This window comes from Octopus sinensis, linkage group LG13, assembly GCF_006345805.1.
Source record: "Octopus sinensis linkage group LG13, ASM634580v1, whole genome shotgun sequence".
In the NCBI taxonomy this organism is placed as follows: domain Eukaryota; kingdom Metazoa; phylum Mollusca; class Cephalopoda; order Octopoda; family Octopodidae; genus Octopus; species Octopus sinensis.
Window position 1 is genome coordinate 59,886,259 of NC_043009.1, and position 18,093 is coordinate 59,904,351.

An 18,093-nucleotide genomic window follows, 5' to 3' on the forward strand; every position below is an offset into this window, starting at 1 on the left:
TTCGAACATCCGGTTACGACGCTAATTTCTATATATCTCACGCAGTTTTATACACGCACCTGCGTCGTCTCTGTGTATACACAAGGATATACATACATACATACTATATATATATAATATATATATATATATATATATATACACACGTCTGTGTGTCGAGACAGAACATACACGCCTGCCTGTATATATATATATATATATTTACATATATATATATATATATAGGTGCGTACATTGACAGACCACAAGTGTCACATTGATTTCTTTCGTTATTGAGGTCTGTCACTAATCTTAAATATATATCTTGTTGATTAATTAATTCTTTTTGTGTTTCACAACATCGAAGACAAAAAAAAAAAACAGAAAAAAAGGAAAAATAAGGAAGTAAAAAAAAAAACCCGTTTTTACTTCGGTCGAATTTTGGGATTTTACAATTTCCAGTTCTTTAGAGTTAATTGGTAAATATAAAAACACTTAATTTAAGTGGATGTATTGTATTTGCAATATATATATATATATATATATATACATATATATATATATATATATATATATATGTATGTACACGTGTGTGTGTGTATGTGTGTTCTATTCTCATTGTTTTTTAATGATTTTTTGTTTTACGATGTTATTGTTCATTTAATTTGGGGAAATTGAATTCTCTTGTAATTTTAGTTTATTACTATCAAAAATTACGTAAAGTATCAATATATATATATATATATATATATATATATATATATACACACAAGTACGTGTGTATTATATATATATGTATATATAAACTGTATATATATATGTATGTATATATAAGCTCTATATATATATGTATGTATGTATGTATATATAAACTATGTATGTATATATAAACTGTGTGTATATATAAACTATGTATGTATATATAAGCTCTATATATATGTATGTGTGTATATATAAACACTATGTATGTATATATAAGCTGTATGTATATATAAGCTGTGTATGTATGTATGTATGTATATATAAGCTCTATATATGTATGTATATATAAGCTGTGTATGTATGTATGTATATATAAGCTGTGTATATATGTATATATAAGCTGTGTATGTATATATAAGCTCTATATATGTATGTATATATAAGCTGTGTATATATGTATGTATATATAAACTGGTATTGTTTTCAACAAGTAGTATAGCACTCAATCATTGAAAGACTAGGGATATTGTTATAACACAAATCACTGCGATGTTTCATCACAAAAAGCCTTATGAAATGCAGTTACCCATGGTCTTTATTATATCAATAATAATCGTTTCAGATTTTGGCCCAAGGATAGTAATTTCGTGGAAATCTGTAAGTTAGTTACATCCATCCCATTGCTTAATTCGTATCTATATTTTATCGACCCGGAAAGGATGAAAGGCGAAGTCGACCTAATATTATATGTAAGGTCCTAATATATATGTGACAGTCCTGTCACAACCTGGGACCTTGAAGGCTGCTTTAATGCAAGAAAGTATACTAGACCCTTAATATTTTATATTCAATATTTCATCTATTCAATAAGACAATCAATACTTCATTTCATTTTACTATATATATATATATATATATATATATATATATATATATATATATATATATATATATATATTATTTATACTATATATTCTATATTCTACATTTATATTATAAAGAATATAAATAAAACATAAAAAAAACAGAGTTGGAATTTCTTTGAATAATATATATCCCCCTATACACAATCATACAAAGCCCTTTATATATATATGTATATATATATATATATATATATATATATATATTATATATATATAATAACAAAAAGTAAAATTAATTAATTAAGAAGTAATCAATAATTTCACCAAGTAGAATTCGGCATGAAAAAAGGACCATTTCACGGTAAACTTAAGTAATACTTAATAAATAGGGTTCAGCAAAGATTTGTTTTACCACATACCGAAGTTTAGAAATAGTAGCCAAAAAACCTTAGCTATTCCTTCTACTTTAAAAAGGGACTCCCAGAGAAACTATATATATATATATATATATATATATATATATATATAGTATTTCTGTATATGCATAGCTTCAATTTGTGTATGACCTATCGAACCTTTATAAATAAACTCCCTTATCTTCTGACTGTACCTTTCACGTAACGTGTGTTTTGCACGTAGATAGATAGAGATAGGCGGACCCGGTTTCGATTCCTTGTGAGAATCGTTCCACTTGCGGCGTCGCTCGTGTCATTGGTGAACGCTTTCTACGTCATGATATCGTAAATTTCTAATTTTTTTGTTATTTTCTGAGATACAAAGCAAAACAAATAATCTGTGGCCTTGTACATAGGTAAAACTATTTATTTTCCCCTCCCTCTACATTTTCTTCTTCTTCTTCGTCGTCGTCGTCGTTTTTGTTGTTACACTGCCTGATCGAAGGAAAACGACACCTATTTGTTATTTACTGTTGTGTAAATATATATATGGATTCGTTACAAACAGCAATTCCGTTATCTAAGTCATAAGTAAGATTTGTTTCTCTTTCATCACCTTTACTCTCCTTGGTTCTGCTCTGTGTGTGTGTGTGTATGTATGTATGTGTGTATATATATATATATTATATATATATATATAATATATATATATATATATATATATATATACTTGTTTCAGTCATTGTGACTGAGGCCATGCTGGAGTACCGCCTTTTGTCGAGCAAATCGACCGCAGAGCTTATTCCTTCTAAGCCTAGTACTTATTCTATCGGTTCAATTTGCCGAACCGCTAAGTTACGGGGACTTAAACAAATCAGTATTGGTTGTCAAGTGATGTTGGGGGAACAAACACACACACATATATATATATATATACATATATACGACGGGCTTCTTTCAGTTTCCGTCTACCAAATCCACTCACAAGGCTTTGGGCGACCCGAGGCTGTAGTAGAAGACACTTGCCCAAGGTGTCACAAAAGAATATATATATTTAGTGTGTGTGTGTATGTATGAGCACCCACTAATTTCTTTCTTTTTTTTTCTCACATTAAATTCTAATATGGTTGGTATCTAGACCATCTGAAAGATATTTGTAGGGAATTCTGTTAAAAAACATCCATTTTTCCGAAAGTTAAGCGGGTACAAAGTCGGGTGGCAGGCACACTTAGGTAGGTATACTTCTTTCTCTTGCTCATGTCTTTAGTCACCCATCATATACATCTTCTCTTCCCCATACATTGCATCCTTTCACAGATTCCTTCTGCTTCTTAGCAATCTCACGACACTATGCTTTCGGCGTAACCAACAGCGACAGTGAATCCCTTCTTTTCGCTAGACATTGCTTGGAGGGTAACTAAAAAATGCCACTTAATCTGTTCTGACCCTTTCATCAGTTCTCTTTTGTTCCATTTGTTGGTTCAGAAACCACTTAGTTTCCATTCCTCCTGCCACCACCCTCACTGTTCCACCCCACGCTCCCCATTTCCCATCATGAATAGGACCTCATGTCCAGTGCATTTCTGTATACTTCATGCTTTAGCTTTTTAAAACTGTGTGTATATATATATATATAGATATATATATATATATATATATATATATATATATATATAAATAAATAAAATAAATGCACCCTTTTAAAACCTAGCCAGGCTCATGGGCCTGGTTTACTGGTTTCGATGGCGTATGTGTTTTGCAGCTGGATGGGATGCCAGTCCATCACATCATTACTCATTTTTGCCAGCTGAGTGGAATGGAGCAACGTGAAATGAAGTGTTTTGCTCAAGAACACAACGCGTCGCTTGGTCCAGGAATCGAAACCACAATCTTAGGATCATGATGCCGACACCCTAACCACTAAGCCACGCATATATATATATATATATATATATATATATATATATATATATATATCATCATCATCATCATCATCACTCAACGTCTGTTGACCATGGGTTGGGCGATTTGACCAGGGCTGGTTAGCTGAAGAGCTGCACCAGACTCCAGTCTGATTTGGCATGGTTTCTACAGCTGGATGCCCTCTTAACACCTACCACTCCAAGAGGGTAACGGGTACTTTTACATGCTGCCTGCACAGGTACCAGTTGTGTGACACCATCTGCCATGCCTACAATTTCACTTGACTTGATGGGGCTTCTTTTCAAGCATGTTATATTGCCAAATGTCTTGGTCATTTGTGATTGCCTCCATGAGGCCCAGCACTTGAAAGGTGCTTTGGTACCAGTTACACAACACCAGCATCGACCACATTGCTTCATATAGATATATATATACATATGCATGCATATATATATATATATATATATATATATGTATATATGTATATATGTATATATTGGTTTGATAGTACAAATAGGACAGATAAAACTCAAAATGTGTGTGTGTGTGGGTATGCACGCATGTGTCTGCATATAGATTATCAATTACATGTGGTGGTATCAGCAATGGTTGCATATATATCAGCAATACATGCATATGTATATATGCAGGTATGTTTGTATTTATGTAAATATATATATATATATAGAGAGAGAGAGAGCACAGAATTTTGTCAGTGAACAGGTCGCGGTCTAAAGCGACGAAAATATTTTGACAGATTAAATTTAAATGTTGAAGTGAATCTAATGGTTTTTGTGTGTTTCTTAAATGGCTTATAAACACTTTCACGCTGCAATTGTTTATATTTATATGTTCATACATAGATACTTACATAGATATATTTTCTTACATTAAAAACAATCTTCAAAATTAGATTTTTACAAGTAAATGAAAAGTTCATCTTGCACATATTCAAGAAATTGTATCTATAAGCTGAGCAATGAAAATACACAAGACATTTGAAAATTTAGCAGGTGATTTATACAGATGTTGACCTCCGAATTTCATTGAGGGCACTTTCTTTCATAGTTAGGAACCATCTCCTTCATTATACATAAGTCCTTCACTTCCTATGATGTAAAAGCCCATCAACAACCCTGTCTTTGACTCTGGGCTGTCTTTTCCTCTCCAGGTCTTGTTGGTTTAGAATTGTTATCAATGCTTTTCTTTCTTGATGTTGGCCATATACAAACTGTTTTGACCTCTGGGAAGAGACAGTCCATCTTAGTCTGGTCTCTATCCTTTTACCTATCCAATATGGGAGGCCCTGCTAGGAGCTTATACACTACTAGCATAGCTCTCAGGATCATTGAGGTACAGAAGCCACCACGTCACCACAAAACACTTAAAGCTCCATGAGGCTCTGGCAGGGAGGATGGGGGGGCTCATGGTAAATCCTGCTGTACACTTTCACCACAACTTTCTCTCTTTCTTCCTGTTTCTGTTGTACTTGCATTTCAAGAGGGCCAGCCTTGTCGCACTCTGCATCACGCTGAATCTCCTTGAGAACCATGTTAAGGGGACACGTGTCTGTGGAGTGCTCAGCCACTTGCATGTTAATTTCACAAGCAGGCTGTTCTGTTGATCGGATCAACTGGAACCCTCGTCATCGTAACCGACGGAATGCCACGTCTACACTTGTATGATTAATAAAACAATGTAAGAAATAATTTTTAATATATTTTTTCCCCTCAATATTTAGTGTTAATTCCATGCAAAAGTGTACCAGGAATTTTTCGTTGGATCTCAAGTGCACTACAGATTAAGAGGCATTGGAGTACGTATGTTAAAACAATTGTTCTTATAGGCGCAGAAGTGGCTGTGTGGTAAGTAGCTTGCTAACCAACCACATGGTTCTGGGTTCAGTCCCACTGCGTGGCATCTTGGGCAAGTGTCTTCTGCTATAGCTCCGGGCCGACCAATGCCTTGTGAGTGGATTTGGTAGACGGAAACTGAAAGAAGCCTGTCGTATATATATATAAGTGTGTGTCTGTGTTTGTCCCCCTAGCATTGCTTGACAACCGATGCTGGTGTGTTTACGTCCCCGTCACTTAGCAGTTCGGCAAAAGAGACTGATAGAATAAGTACTGGGCTTACAAAGAATAAGTCCCGGGGTCGATTTGCTCGACTAAAGGTGGTGCTCCAGCATGGCCGCAGTCAAATGACTGAAACAAGTAAAAGAGTATAGCTCCTGCCTTCACACACCATGAGTGGGGTGGTTCTATGGTTGGCGCAAGCAATTGTTGTTGTTGCTTTGCATAAAGTCAACCCTGACTGAGCGGGTCTATGATCAAAGACACTTCAGCTATGCTCCACCAACTACCTTTTAGGGGTAATGTCTAGGATCACATTTATCAATATGTCCTTCCCTTTTATAAGACAGTAGAGTATGACTTGAGGGAGATTTTGCTGCTGTGTATATCTAATAGTTTGAATGACCACATAGAAGCTCCTTCATTGGAGAAACTGTTTGTAAAGCTGGAGGGACCTCCTTCACTGTTAACCCTCTCAACTCTGAAAGAGAATTAATTGAACAAAATGCCCCCAAAAGCTGAAGTTAGATTTATATTGTTGTTTTATGTGTAGTGGAGAATAATTCTTGCTTATGAAGACTATGATAAAAGTAATGTGAAACTAAGGCTGGGAATTGTAAGTGTAATAGTAAAAGCTGGAAATTCTGTCGTCTTTATTTTGACAAATTCTCTGTGTGGAGATGAAGTTTTCTGTTCAAACATGCAAGTGGCTCAGCACTCCACAGACACGTGTACCCTTGACGTGGTTCTCAAGGAGATTCAGCGTGACACAGAGTGTGACAAGGCTGGCCCTTTGAAATTCAGGTACAACAGAAACAGGAAGACAGAGAGAAAGTTGTGGTGAAAGAGTACAGCAGGATTTAACCCCCTCCCCCATCCCCTGCCAGAGCTTCATGGAACTTTAGGTGTTTTCGCTCAATAAACACTCACAACGCCCAGTCTGGGTATCGAAACCGTGATTCTACGGCCGCGAGTCCACTGCCCTAAACACTGGGCCATTCCACACAAGTGTAGAACAATGTTATGAATAAAGTTTCCAAGGTAATGCATACCTTAGTGTAGATTCATTTAATACTTAACCCTTGCAGACAGATTTAGAACTCACAGTCTTTGTGGTGTTCTGGTACATAATTTTTCACACAAGGAATTTTACAGTGAAGTAACAGATCCTCCTTAGTGTGGTATATTTGAAAATACGGTGCCATACAGAGTGAGACATCGCGCACACATACACACACACACACACACACACACACACACACAGTGTTTCAATGTCAGTACCACTTCATGTCTGCAAGGCGTTAAATTACATTTCTAAAAATCCTCAGTGCATCTAGATCAGCAGTTCTCATCCAGGCCCTCATGTTGCTCTCATGTATCATTCCAATGGTGATCTTTCTACAAATATAATAAATGTTTCATTAATTCACCTGTATTTCATTTTCTTTGTGTGACCCCCTAAAAACGATCCAGGTTTTGGATTTGGTCCAGATATTAGAATGGTTGAGGGCTACAGATCCAGATATTCTTATCAACACAATATTTGAGAATCTCTCTCTCTCTCTCTATATATATATATATATCGCAAAATGTCTGTCTGTCTGTGTGTGTATCTTTTATACAAATCCACAATTTTTCAGTTAGAGGGCTCGCACTTTCTATGGTCATTCAAAACTGTCCAAGGGTGGTCGTGCACATCTTTACATTTCCCCAGTCACCCCACAAAGCCATTAAAAAATCAATAGAAGTGACTTTTTTGTGAATTTTCTATCCAAAACCCAATCAAAATGCCCGAAACTTGATACGCCAATTGAATGCCAGCTAGCTGTATGTGATTGGTCGGAGATTTGGACAGTATTCGCGTGTATATGTGCATGCACGCAGCTGTATATGCATGCACTAGCACTATGACCCTGAGTCAGAGATGTTGATAGTAGAGTTGGAGTTGAAGTTTTTTGTTTTGACTGCACAGAAGAACATTATAGGGTAGGTGTGAGAGGCTGGACCTGACTAGCTTGAACATAAAACAAGGAGACTATTTGAAAAGAAAAAGGATCCTATTATTGCCGGGTCATAGTGCTAGTCATTGATATTTACCATCTCATCCACTCGAACAAGAATGGAAAAATGGTTGTAAAAATATAAACCCCCAAGAAAAAGAACTTTGGAGAAGCTTGTATAATTACTGTAGATATAAGTAGGGGACATAGATGTCTACAAGAACTGTAGAGAACCACTACAATACAACAACAATAATACTGGAATAACTGTCTTGTAAATTCTATTTCCAGGTGAAGTTTAACAAACATGGCATCATGATGAATGATGAAGAATCAGATGCAGTCTCTGCATCAATCCTTGACGATGATGAAGAGGAGATATTTGAAGTTAATCATGACAAACCAATCCTACCTTTAAGACAAAGTGGGAACCGAGCCACACAATGGACATGGTGTGGAAAATTCCTCAAGTCTGTTGGACTATCAGCGTCTTTTTTAGCTCTCGTAAGTTTTGTGGCATTTTTATGTTGTCTTTCCCCACGCCCCATTTTTTATTCTCTTTTTTTTTTAAATGTTTGCAGTGGTAGAGCAGTAGGCTAGATACCTTGTAGTGTTTAGTTTTCTTCCTGTGTTCCCTTACAATCTCTCCTGTGCTCATAAAGATGAGTTGGATTGATATAATTGTCTGTATTCCTCCTCAAAAATCTTGTGAATTCACGCTCTCATTAGAAATTCTAATTAGCATTGCTAATGTTATAAATTGTTAATAAACTCTATGGAAGTTCTGTCAGCTTGGTCGACACATGAAAGGAAGAGAAAGGTGATGAAAGGAAGAGACAGATTCAAGCCCTTTTTTTTTTCTTTTGTGGACTGAGAGGCTGGTTTATTAGAGACTCCCTCTACACTTTTTTTTTTTGACCAGGAGGAGGTAGTGAGGTTATAGAGCCTTGCTTTGGTTGAGAGCAAATAATATAAATTTTGACCTATTGTAAAAAAGTGTGTGCAGAGCAACGAAACCATTTTGCACTTAATTTGTTCATTGTCAAAGCATTCTTTACTGAGATCTGGAGTTATGTAAACACATCTGCTGTCATGTGTTGGACAGATCCAGTTTTTGGCAATGTCTTTTGTGAAAGTCATCCTGTCACTTTCCTTTGGTGTCCAGAGGGTTAGTGTTTTTCTGTCTGATGACTATAGCCAGGGCTGTGGAGTCGGAGTAGAGTCTGAAACAATTAAGGGATAGTTGGATACCAATTCCGACTAGCTTTATTCTTTAATATAAACCAGTTATAACATATAGGCCTACTCAAAGTACAAACGTATGCATATGCTTTATGAGTTATATAGACCACAATCACTTAATTACATAAAGAGGAGTCAGTCAGAGATGTTGATAGTAGAGTTGGAGTTTTTTGTTTTGACTGCACAGAAGAACATTATAGGGTAGGTGTGAGAGGCTGGACCTGACTAGTTTGAACATAAGACAGGGAGAATATTTGAAAAGAAAAAGAAAAAGGATCCTATTATTTAAGATACAGTTTGCTAATGTTATTCAAGTAAAAAGCATTGGTGTGGGTGCTGGAGCCCTGTAAAAAGTACCCAGTACACCCTGTAAAGTAATTGGGGTTAGGAAGGGCATCCAGCTGCAGAAACCATGCCCAAACAGACTGTGGAACTTGGTGTGGCCCTTGGCCTTGCTAGATCCCGTCAAGTTATCCAACCCATGTCAGCATGGAAAATGGACGTAAAATGTTGATGGTGATGATGTGAGAGATCCTCGGAGATTGTGAGTTGTAGCAACATTGGGTGTTTTGATTTTGTGCCGTCCCAAACAGGAGAGGGTGAGGAGCAAGATTATTTTGTTGTTGTCTTTAGTGATTATGACTTTGGGTTGATGGAAGAGTTTAATGTCAAGGGGCCGTATTGGGTGGGGTGGGGATGTCTTCTGAGTTGTTGGTTATGGTGGTCATGCAGGAATTAGTGAAGATGTATGGATTAACATGTGGGATGATGTAAGAGATGTTTGGGTTAACATGTGGAGTGATGTAAGAGATGTTTAGGCTAACATGTGGGGTAATGTCTAAGTGTGTATGGAAGATCACGGAGATGGGAAGAGTGGTGTCATTTGCATAGAGTTTTTTCTTTTTACTTTTTTCAGTCCTTTGATTGTAGACATGCTGGGGTACCACCTTGAAGGGTTTAGCCGAACAAATCGACCCGAGGACTTTTTTTTAAAGCCTAATATTTATTCTATTGATCTTTTGCCGAAACATTAAATTATCGGGACGTAAACACACCAACACCAGTTGCCAAGTAGTGGTGGGGGAAAGCAAGCAGTTGATTGATGTGCAGATGGGAGAGGGTGAGAACAGGACTGTATTTGGATAAATCAAATTTTTATTTCTTGGAAATTGTAGTTGTGATACCTGTGCCTGTTGCACATTAAAAGCACCATCCGTATGTGGCTGATGCTAGCGCCGCCTTACTGGCACTTGTGTCGGTGGCGTATAAAAAGCACCAACTGATCATGGCCATTGCCAGCCTCCCCTGGCACGTAAAAAGCACCCACTACACTCACGGAGTGGTTGGCGTTAGGAAAGGCATCCAGCTGTAGAAACACTGCCAGATCAGACTGGAGCCTGGTGCAGCCTCCTGGCTTCCCAGACCCCAGTTGAACCGTCCAACCCATGCTAGCATGGAAAACGGACGTTAAACGATGCTGATGATTATTGCCCACAGGGGGCTAAACATAGAGGGGATAAACAAGGACAGACAAAGGGATTAAGTCAATTACATCGACCCCAGTGCATAACTGGTTCAAATTGAAGGTATGTGAATGAAGGAGAAGTTGGTCAGTACTTGCTGTAACTGTGTGACTTGACAGGAAATAAATACATTTAAAACATATATATAATCAAATCATAAAATCAAATCAAAAAATCAAACAAAATCAAAATAGATGAACATCAATGGAATTTGTATCTTTGTGGCACCAGTGCCGGTGGCACACGAGAAAACCATCCGAACGTGGCCGTAGCCAGTGCCGCGCTGACTGGCCTCCATGCTGTGGGCACGTAACAATCACCATCCGATCGTGGCCGATCGCCAGCCTCATCTGGCTCCTGTGTCGGTGGCACATAAAAAACACCATCCGAGTGTGGTCGTCTGCTAGCCTTGTCTGGCACCTGTGTCGGTGGCACATAAAAACACCATCCGAGCGTGGCTGTTCGCCAGCCTCGTCTGGCACCTGTGTCGGTGGCACATAAAAACACCATCCGAGCGTGGCCGTTCGCCAGCCTCGTCTGGCACCTGTGTCGGTGGCACATAAAAATACCATCCGAGCGTGGCCGTTCGCCAGCCTCGTCTGGCACCTGTGTCGGTGGCACATAAAAACACCATCTGAGCGTGGCCGTTCGCCAGCCTTGTCTGGCACCTGTGTCGGTGGCACATAAAATCACCCACTACACTCTCGGAGTGGTTGGCGTTAGGAAGGGCATCCAGCTGTAGAAACACTGCCAGATCTGACTGGCCTGGTGCAGCCTTCGGGCTCCCCAGACCCCAGTTGAACCGTCCAACCCATGCTAGCATGGAAAGCGGACGTTAAATGATGATGATGCAGCCTAGTTACAAGGTTTTCATGTTAGATTTATTTGAAGAATTTGCTTAAATTAAGCGCGACAATCATTGTTTCCAGGTCACCACTGGTCAGTCACGTGGGTGAACAAGTCTCTGGTATGTCTTTAGAGGCCATACTGCTGTTTACTGAGAATGGAGAGAGACAGACAGACACCAAATGCAATTAGGAGTGGCTGTGTGGTAAGTAGCTTGCTTACCAACCACATGGTTCCGGGTTCAGTCCCACTGTGTGGAATCTTGGGCAAGTGTCTTCTACTATAGCCTCGGGCCGACCAAAACCTTGTGAGTGGATTTGGTAGACGGAAACTGAAAGAAGCCTGTCGTACATATGTATGTATATATATATATATATATATATATATGTGTGTGTGTCTGTGTTTGTCCTCCTAGCATTGCTTGACAACCAATGCTGGTGTGTTTACGTCCCCGTCACTTAGCGGTTCGGCAAAAAAGACCGATAGAATAAATACTAGGCTTACAAAAAATAAGTCCCGGGGTCGATTTGCTCGACTAAAGGCGGTGCTCCAGCATGGCCGCAGTCAAATGACTGAAACAAGTAAAAGAGTAAAAGAGAGAGAGAGAGCTAGACGATTGTTGACAGTTGCTTTCATCAAGTATGACACGTTGGAAGTTAGCAGGGTCAGAGAGGTTGCTTTCATTTGAAGAACAGGAAAGAACATTGCAAGTTTGTATAGCACAATGATGGCAGGGTACTATTTGCAGGGTTATGGAAAGAAGATTGTCAGGAAAGTGACCCAGGAGGGGGATTTCACTATGGTATGTTTCTGAAGATTTTGATACATTTGTGTGGAGAAGCAGAGAAAGCAATATTGAATCGTTTGAGGAGAGACAGAAGTAGCTCCATAGCTGACTGTTTAGTGACAATAGTGAGGGGAAGGGAAGCACTCCGTCGGTTACGACGACGAGGGTTCCGGTTGATCCGATCAACAGAACAGCCTGCTTGTGAAATTAACGTGTGAGTGGCTGAGCACTCCCCAGATACGTGTACCCTTAACGTAGTTCTCGGGGATATTCAGCGTGACACAGAGAGTGTCAAGGCCGGCCCTTTGAAATACAGGTACAACAGAAACAGGAAGTAAGAGTGAGAGAAAGTTGTGGTGAAAGAGTACAGCAGCGATCACCACCATCCCTGCCGGAGCCTCGTGGAGCTTTTAGGTGTGTTCGCTCAATAAACACTCACAACGCCCGGTCTGGGAATCGAAACCACGATCCTACGACCGCGAGTCCACTGCCCTAACCACTGGGCCATTGCGCCTCCAGTGACAATAGGCAGAAGCTGTGGAGTTGGCTTTTTGGGGATGATAAGGACTAGATGCAGAGAGTGCTGGTGAGAGTAAGAACCATGAAGTCTGTTGAAAATGGAAATTGAACATTTAAAAAAACCACCAAAATCTATTTATTTACAATTTAGAGTTATCTTTCGTTTTTGGATTAGGTTTGCAAGATTCTTTATATGAGTTCGTGTGTTGAAGCATATTCTGTTGTGTCTGGGGAGAGTCATTTTCTTTTTGTGCCTTATAATGTAACACACTCACCCGTAAAATTTCCGCTTATTTCTTACTTTTATTTTCCTAAAATTTTCGTTTTATTCTTCTCTTGATCCACTGCTCTCAGTGTTTACTTCCAGTTTTGGAATGTTCTCAGGAAAAGTGCACAATTCTTATCATGAATTTTCTCCAGTTTTTTTTCTATTCTCTGAAATCAGTGACCTTCCAGAGTGAATTTTACTTTTGGGAAGAGAGACAAAAGAGAAAAGAAAAAGGCTGTAGTTACCAAATTCACAGAGTAAGGCAGCTGGGGGTTGAGAGTCATCTTATGTTTTACCAAACAGTTTGCAGATAAAGAGTGACGTATGAGTAATGATTGTCTTTGCACCGCACCCAAGTTTTTTTTTTTTGTGTCTGTGCTTCAGGCCTCTTCACACTGTCTCTCATAAAAGTTTCAAATTTTGGCACAAGGCCAGAAATTTTAGGGGAAGGAGTGGTTGGCATTAGGGAGGGCATCCAGCTGCAGAAACTCTGCCTGGAGTCTGGTGCAGCCAACTGGTTTGCCAGACCTCAGTCAAGTCGTCCAACCCATGCTAGCATGGAAAGCGGACGTTAAATGATGGTGATGATATATATATGTAAAGTATGTATATATTAGTGTATATATATCATGTGTGTGTGTGTATATATATATTAATATATAATGTGGTGTGTGGTATATATATTATATATATATATATATATGTGTTATATGTATGTATATATATATATAGTATAATGTGGATATATTATATATATAATATATATATGTAGTATATATATATATATATAATGTGTATATATATATATTATATATATGTATATATGGTATATGTATATATGTGTATATATATATATGTTATATATATATATGTATATATGTATATATATATGATATATATATATAGGTGTATATATATATAATATATGGTATTATATATATGTGTATATATATATATGTGTATATATATATATGTGTATATAAATGTAATATGTGTATATATCTATATATATGTGTATATATATATATATATGTGTATTATATCTATGGATATATGTGTTATATTATATATTATATATCGTGTATATATATATATATATGGTACTATATATATATGTGTATATATAGATATGTGTTATATATATATATATATATAGATGTATATATATATATGTATATATTATATATAATGTGTATATATATATATATGTGTATATATATATATGTGATATATATATAGGTGTATATATATATGTAATATATATGTGTAATATTATATAGGTGTATATATATATATGTGTATATATATATATGTGTATATATATATGTGTAGTTATATATGTATATATATATATGTGTATATATGTGTTAGATATATATATGGTTATATATATATGGTGTATAATATATATATGTGTATGTTTATATATATATAGATATATATGTGTTATATTATATATATGTGTATATATATGTGTATATATATATATGGTATATATATATATATATATATGTGTCATATATATATAATGTGGTGGTATATATATGTGTGTGTTATATATATATGTGTTATATATATAATTGTCATTCATATAATATAAATATATATATACACACACATATATGTACACATATATATTATATATATGTGTATATATAATGTATATATTAAATTATTATATATATATGTGTGTGTGTGTATATATATGTGTGTGTATATATATATTGTGTATATATATATGGTTGTAATATATATATGTGTATATATATATGTGTAATATATATATGTGTATATATATATATGTGTAGATATATATATGTGTGTATATATATATAGTGTATATATATATATGTGTATATATATATATGTGATATATATATATATGTGTATATATATATATGTGTATATATATATCTGTGTATATATATATGGTGTATATATATATTGTGTCTATATATATGTGTATATAATAGGGGTATATATATAATGTGTATATATATATATGTGTTATATATATGTGGTATATCTCTGTGTATATATATATGTGTATGTATATATATATATATGTGTGTGTATATATATATAGATGTGTGTGTGTACTTATATATATTATATATGTGTATATATATATAGATATATATGTGTGTGTGTATATGTGTATATATATATATATTTATATTATATAGATTTATATTATATTTATATTTATTTATTTGAAAATATTCAAGTGAAAAAATTTTCAGATTTTTTTCTCTTATGAGGTTTTTCACGCTAACTACCTGATAATTTCTTGTTATGATTTCTTATTAAGATTTTATCCTTAATTGTTAAATTTATATATATATATATATATATGTATATATGTATATGTATGTATATAGCGAGGTCGTTGCAAGTACCGCCGGACTGGCCCCTGTGCTGGTGGCACGTAAAAGCACCCACTACACTCTCGGAGTGGTTGGCACGAGGAAGGGCATCCAGCTGTAGAAACTCTGCCAGATCAGATTGGAGTCTGGTGCAGCCATCTGGTTCGCATCCAACCCATGCTAGCATGGAAAGCGGACGTTAAATGACGATAATGATGATGATGATTAACATGTTAGTTTGAAAAGTTTGCATTACAGCTACATTTTTATGGGTTCAGTCCCACTGATTAAAAAAACCCTTTGTAGAAATGAGAGAAACCAGAAAAACACATTTAACATATAAATTTTGGTTAATGAGCTTCCAATTATTGTTTGTAGTTGTGATACCTGTGCCGGTGGCACATAAAAAGCACCATCTCAGCGTGGCTGATGCCAGCGCCGCCTTGACTGGCTTCTGTGCCGGTGGCACGTTAAAAGCACTATCCGAACGTGGTCGATGCCAGCGCCGCCTTGACTGTCTTCCGTGCTTGTAGCACGTTAAAAGCACCAACCAATTGTGGCCACTGCCAGACTCCCCTGGCATGTAAAAAGCACCCACTAGACTCACGGAGTGGTTGGCGTTAGGAAGGGCATCCAGCTGTAGAAACACTACCAGATCAGACTGGAGCCTGGTGCAGCCTCCTGGCTTCCCAGACCCCGGTCGAACCGTCCAACCCGTTCTAGCGCGGAAAACAGACGTTAAACGATGATGATGATGATGATTATTAATTTCTGTTTCTGTTTTTTTTTGTTTTTTTTACCTTGTATCTGTAGGGACTTTGTTTGGCCGTACCCGGGGTGACATTACTGGACTTGAAAGAACGGGTAGGCACCACCACCGAGTACATCTCCTACATTTTCACGGCACGCTCAGTGGGATACCTGCTTGGTTCCATTCTGGGTGGATTTCTATTTGACCATTTTGACCAGCAGTTACAACTCTCTTACACCCTCCTCCTCACTTCTGTGGCCACCATCACAGCCCCATGGTGCACTTCTCTTGTTGTTCTGGCTGTCATGATTTCCTTCCAAGGAATTGCAATGGGAGTTCTGGACACAGGTGAGTTAACATACTTCTTTCATTACTAACCTATATTTTTTTTTGTGAATTTATTGGTAGTGCCGGTGGCACGTAAAATGCACCATCCGATCATGGCTGTTTGCCAGCCTCGTCTGGCACCTGTGCCGGTGGCACATAAAAAGCACCCACTACACTTATGGAGTGGTTGGCGTTAGGAAGGGCATCCAGCCGTAGAAACATTGCCAGATCAGATTGGGCCTGGTGCATCCTTCTGGCTTCCCAGACCCCAGTTGAACCGTCCAACCCATGCTAGCATGGATAGCGGACGCTAAACGAAGATGATGAAGATGAAGATGATGATCATGGGCATTCTGTCTGGCATGCTAATGATTCTGCCAGCTTGCTGCCTTTCGTTTCAGATTTTGGCTCAGGTCCAGTTGTTCCAGAGGAGTGGGGCAAATCGAATATGTTGACCCCCCAATGTTCAACTGGTGCTTATCTTAGCAACTGCAAAAGGATGAAAGGCAAAGTCAACCTCTGGCATTTGAACCCAGGATGTAAAATGTTTGAAGAGATGCCTCTAAGTATTTTGTCCAGTGCACAAACAATTCTGTCAGCACCCAGCCCTTAGTTTTAATAATCTTTTCTACTATAGGCACAAGGTCTGAAATTTTGGGAAAGGAGGCCACTTGATTAGATTGGCCCTGAAAGGATGAAAGGCAAAGTCAACCTCAGCGGAATTTGAACTCAGAACGTAACGGCAGATGAAATACCTATTTATTTCTTTACTACCCACAAGGGGCTAAACACAGAGAAGACAAACAAGGACAGACAAATGGATTAAGCAGATTACATCGACCCCAGGGCATAACTGGTACTTAATTTATCGACCCCAAAAGGTTGAAAGGCAAAGTTGACCTCGGCGGAATTTGAACTCAGAACGTAGCAACAGAATAAATACCTATTTCTTTACTACCCACAAGGGGCTAAACACAGAGAGGACAAACAAGGACAGACAAACGGATTAAGCCGATTACGTCGACCCCAGTGCATAACTGGTACTTAATTTATCGACCCCAAAAGGTTGAAAGGCAAAGTTGACCTCGGCGGAATTTGAACTCAGAATGTAAAGACAGAGGAAATACCTATTTCTTTACTACCCACAAGGGGCTAAACACAGAGAGGACAAACAAGGACAGGCAAACGGATTAAGTCAGTTACATCAACCCCAGTGCATAACTGGTACTTAATTTATCGACCCCAAAAGGATGAAAGGCAAAGTCGACCTCGGCGGAATTTGAACTCAGAACGTAACGACATATGAAATACAGCTACGCGTTTCGCCCGGCGTGATAACGTTTCTGCCAGCTTGCCATCCTTGTTTTTAATAATCCTTGCTTACTATAGGTACAAGGCCTGAAATTTTGTAGGGGTAAGGATAGTTGATGAAAGGCAAAGTTGACCACGGCTGAATTTGAATCCAGGATGTAAAGAACCCAGAATAAATACTGCCAGGCGTTTTATTTGACCTGCTAATGATACTGC

General features: G+C 37.4%; 1 protein-coding gene across 2 annotated transcripts in view; it reads left to right on the top strand.

Moving 5' to 3' along the window:
• Positions 1–243: 243 nt before the first annotated feature.
• LOC115218396 (sodium-dependent glucose transporter 1) overlaps positions 244–18,093 on the top strand; it is a 21,954-nt gene continuing 4,104 nt past the window's right edge. Inside the window, exons 1-3 of one of the 2 annotated variants that reach the window (XM_029788183.2) lie at positions 244–458; positions 8,229–8,441; positions 16,302–16,587. In XM_029788183.2, the coding sequence (XP_029644043.1) occupies positions 8,253–8,441; positions 16,302–16,587 (475 nt within the window). In that variant the 5' untranslated portion in view covers positions 244–458; positions 8,229–8,252. Of the gene's footprint in view, positions 459–2,409; positions 2,534–8,228; positions 8,442–16,301; positions 16,588–18,093 lie in introns of those variants that run through there. The other variant, XM_036508423.1, reaches the window with a different exon arrangement.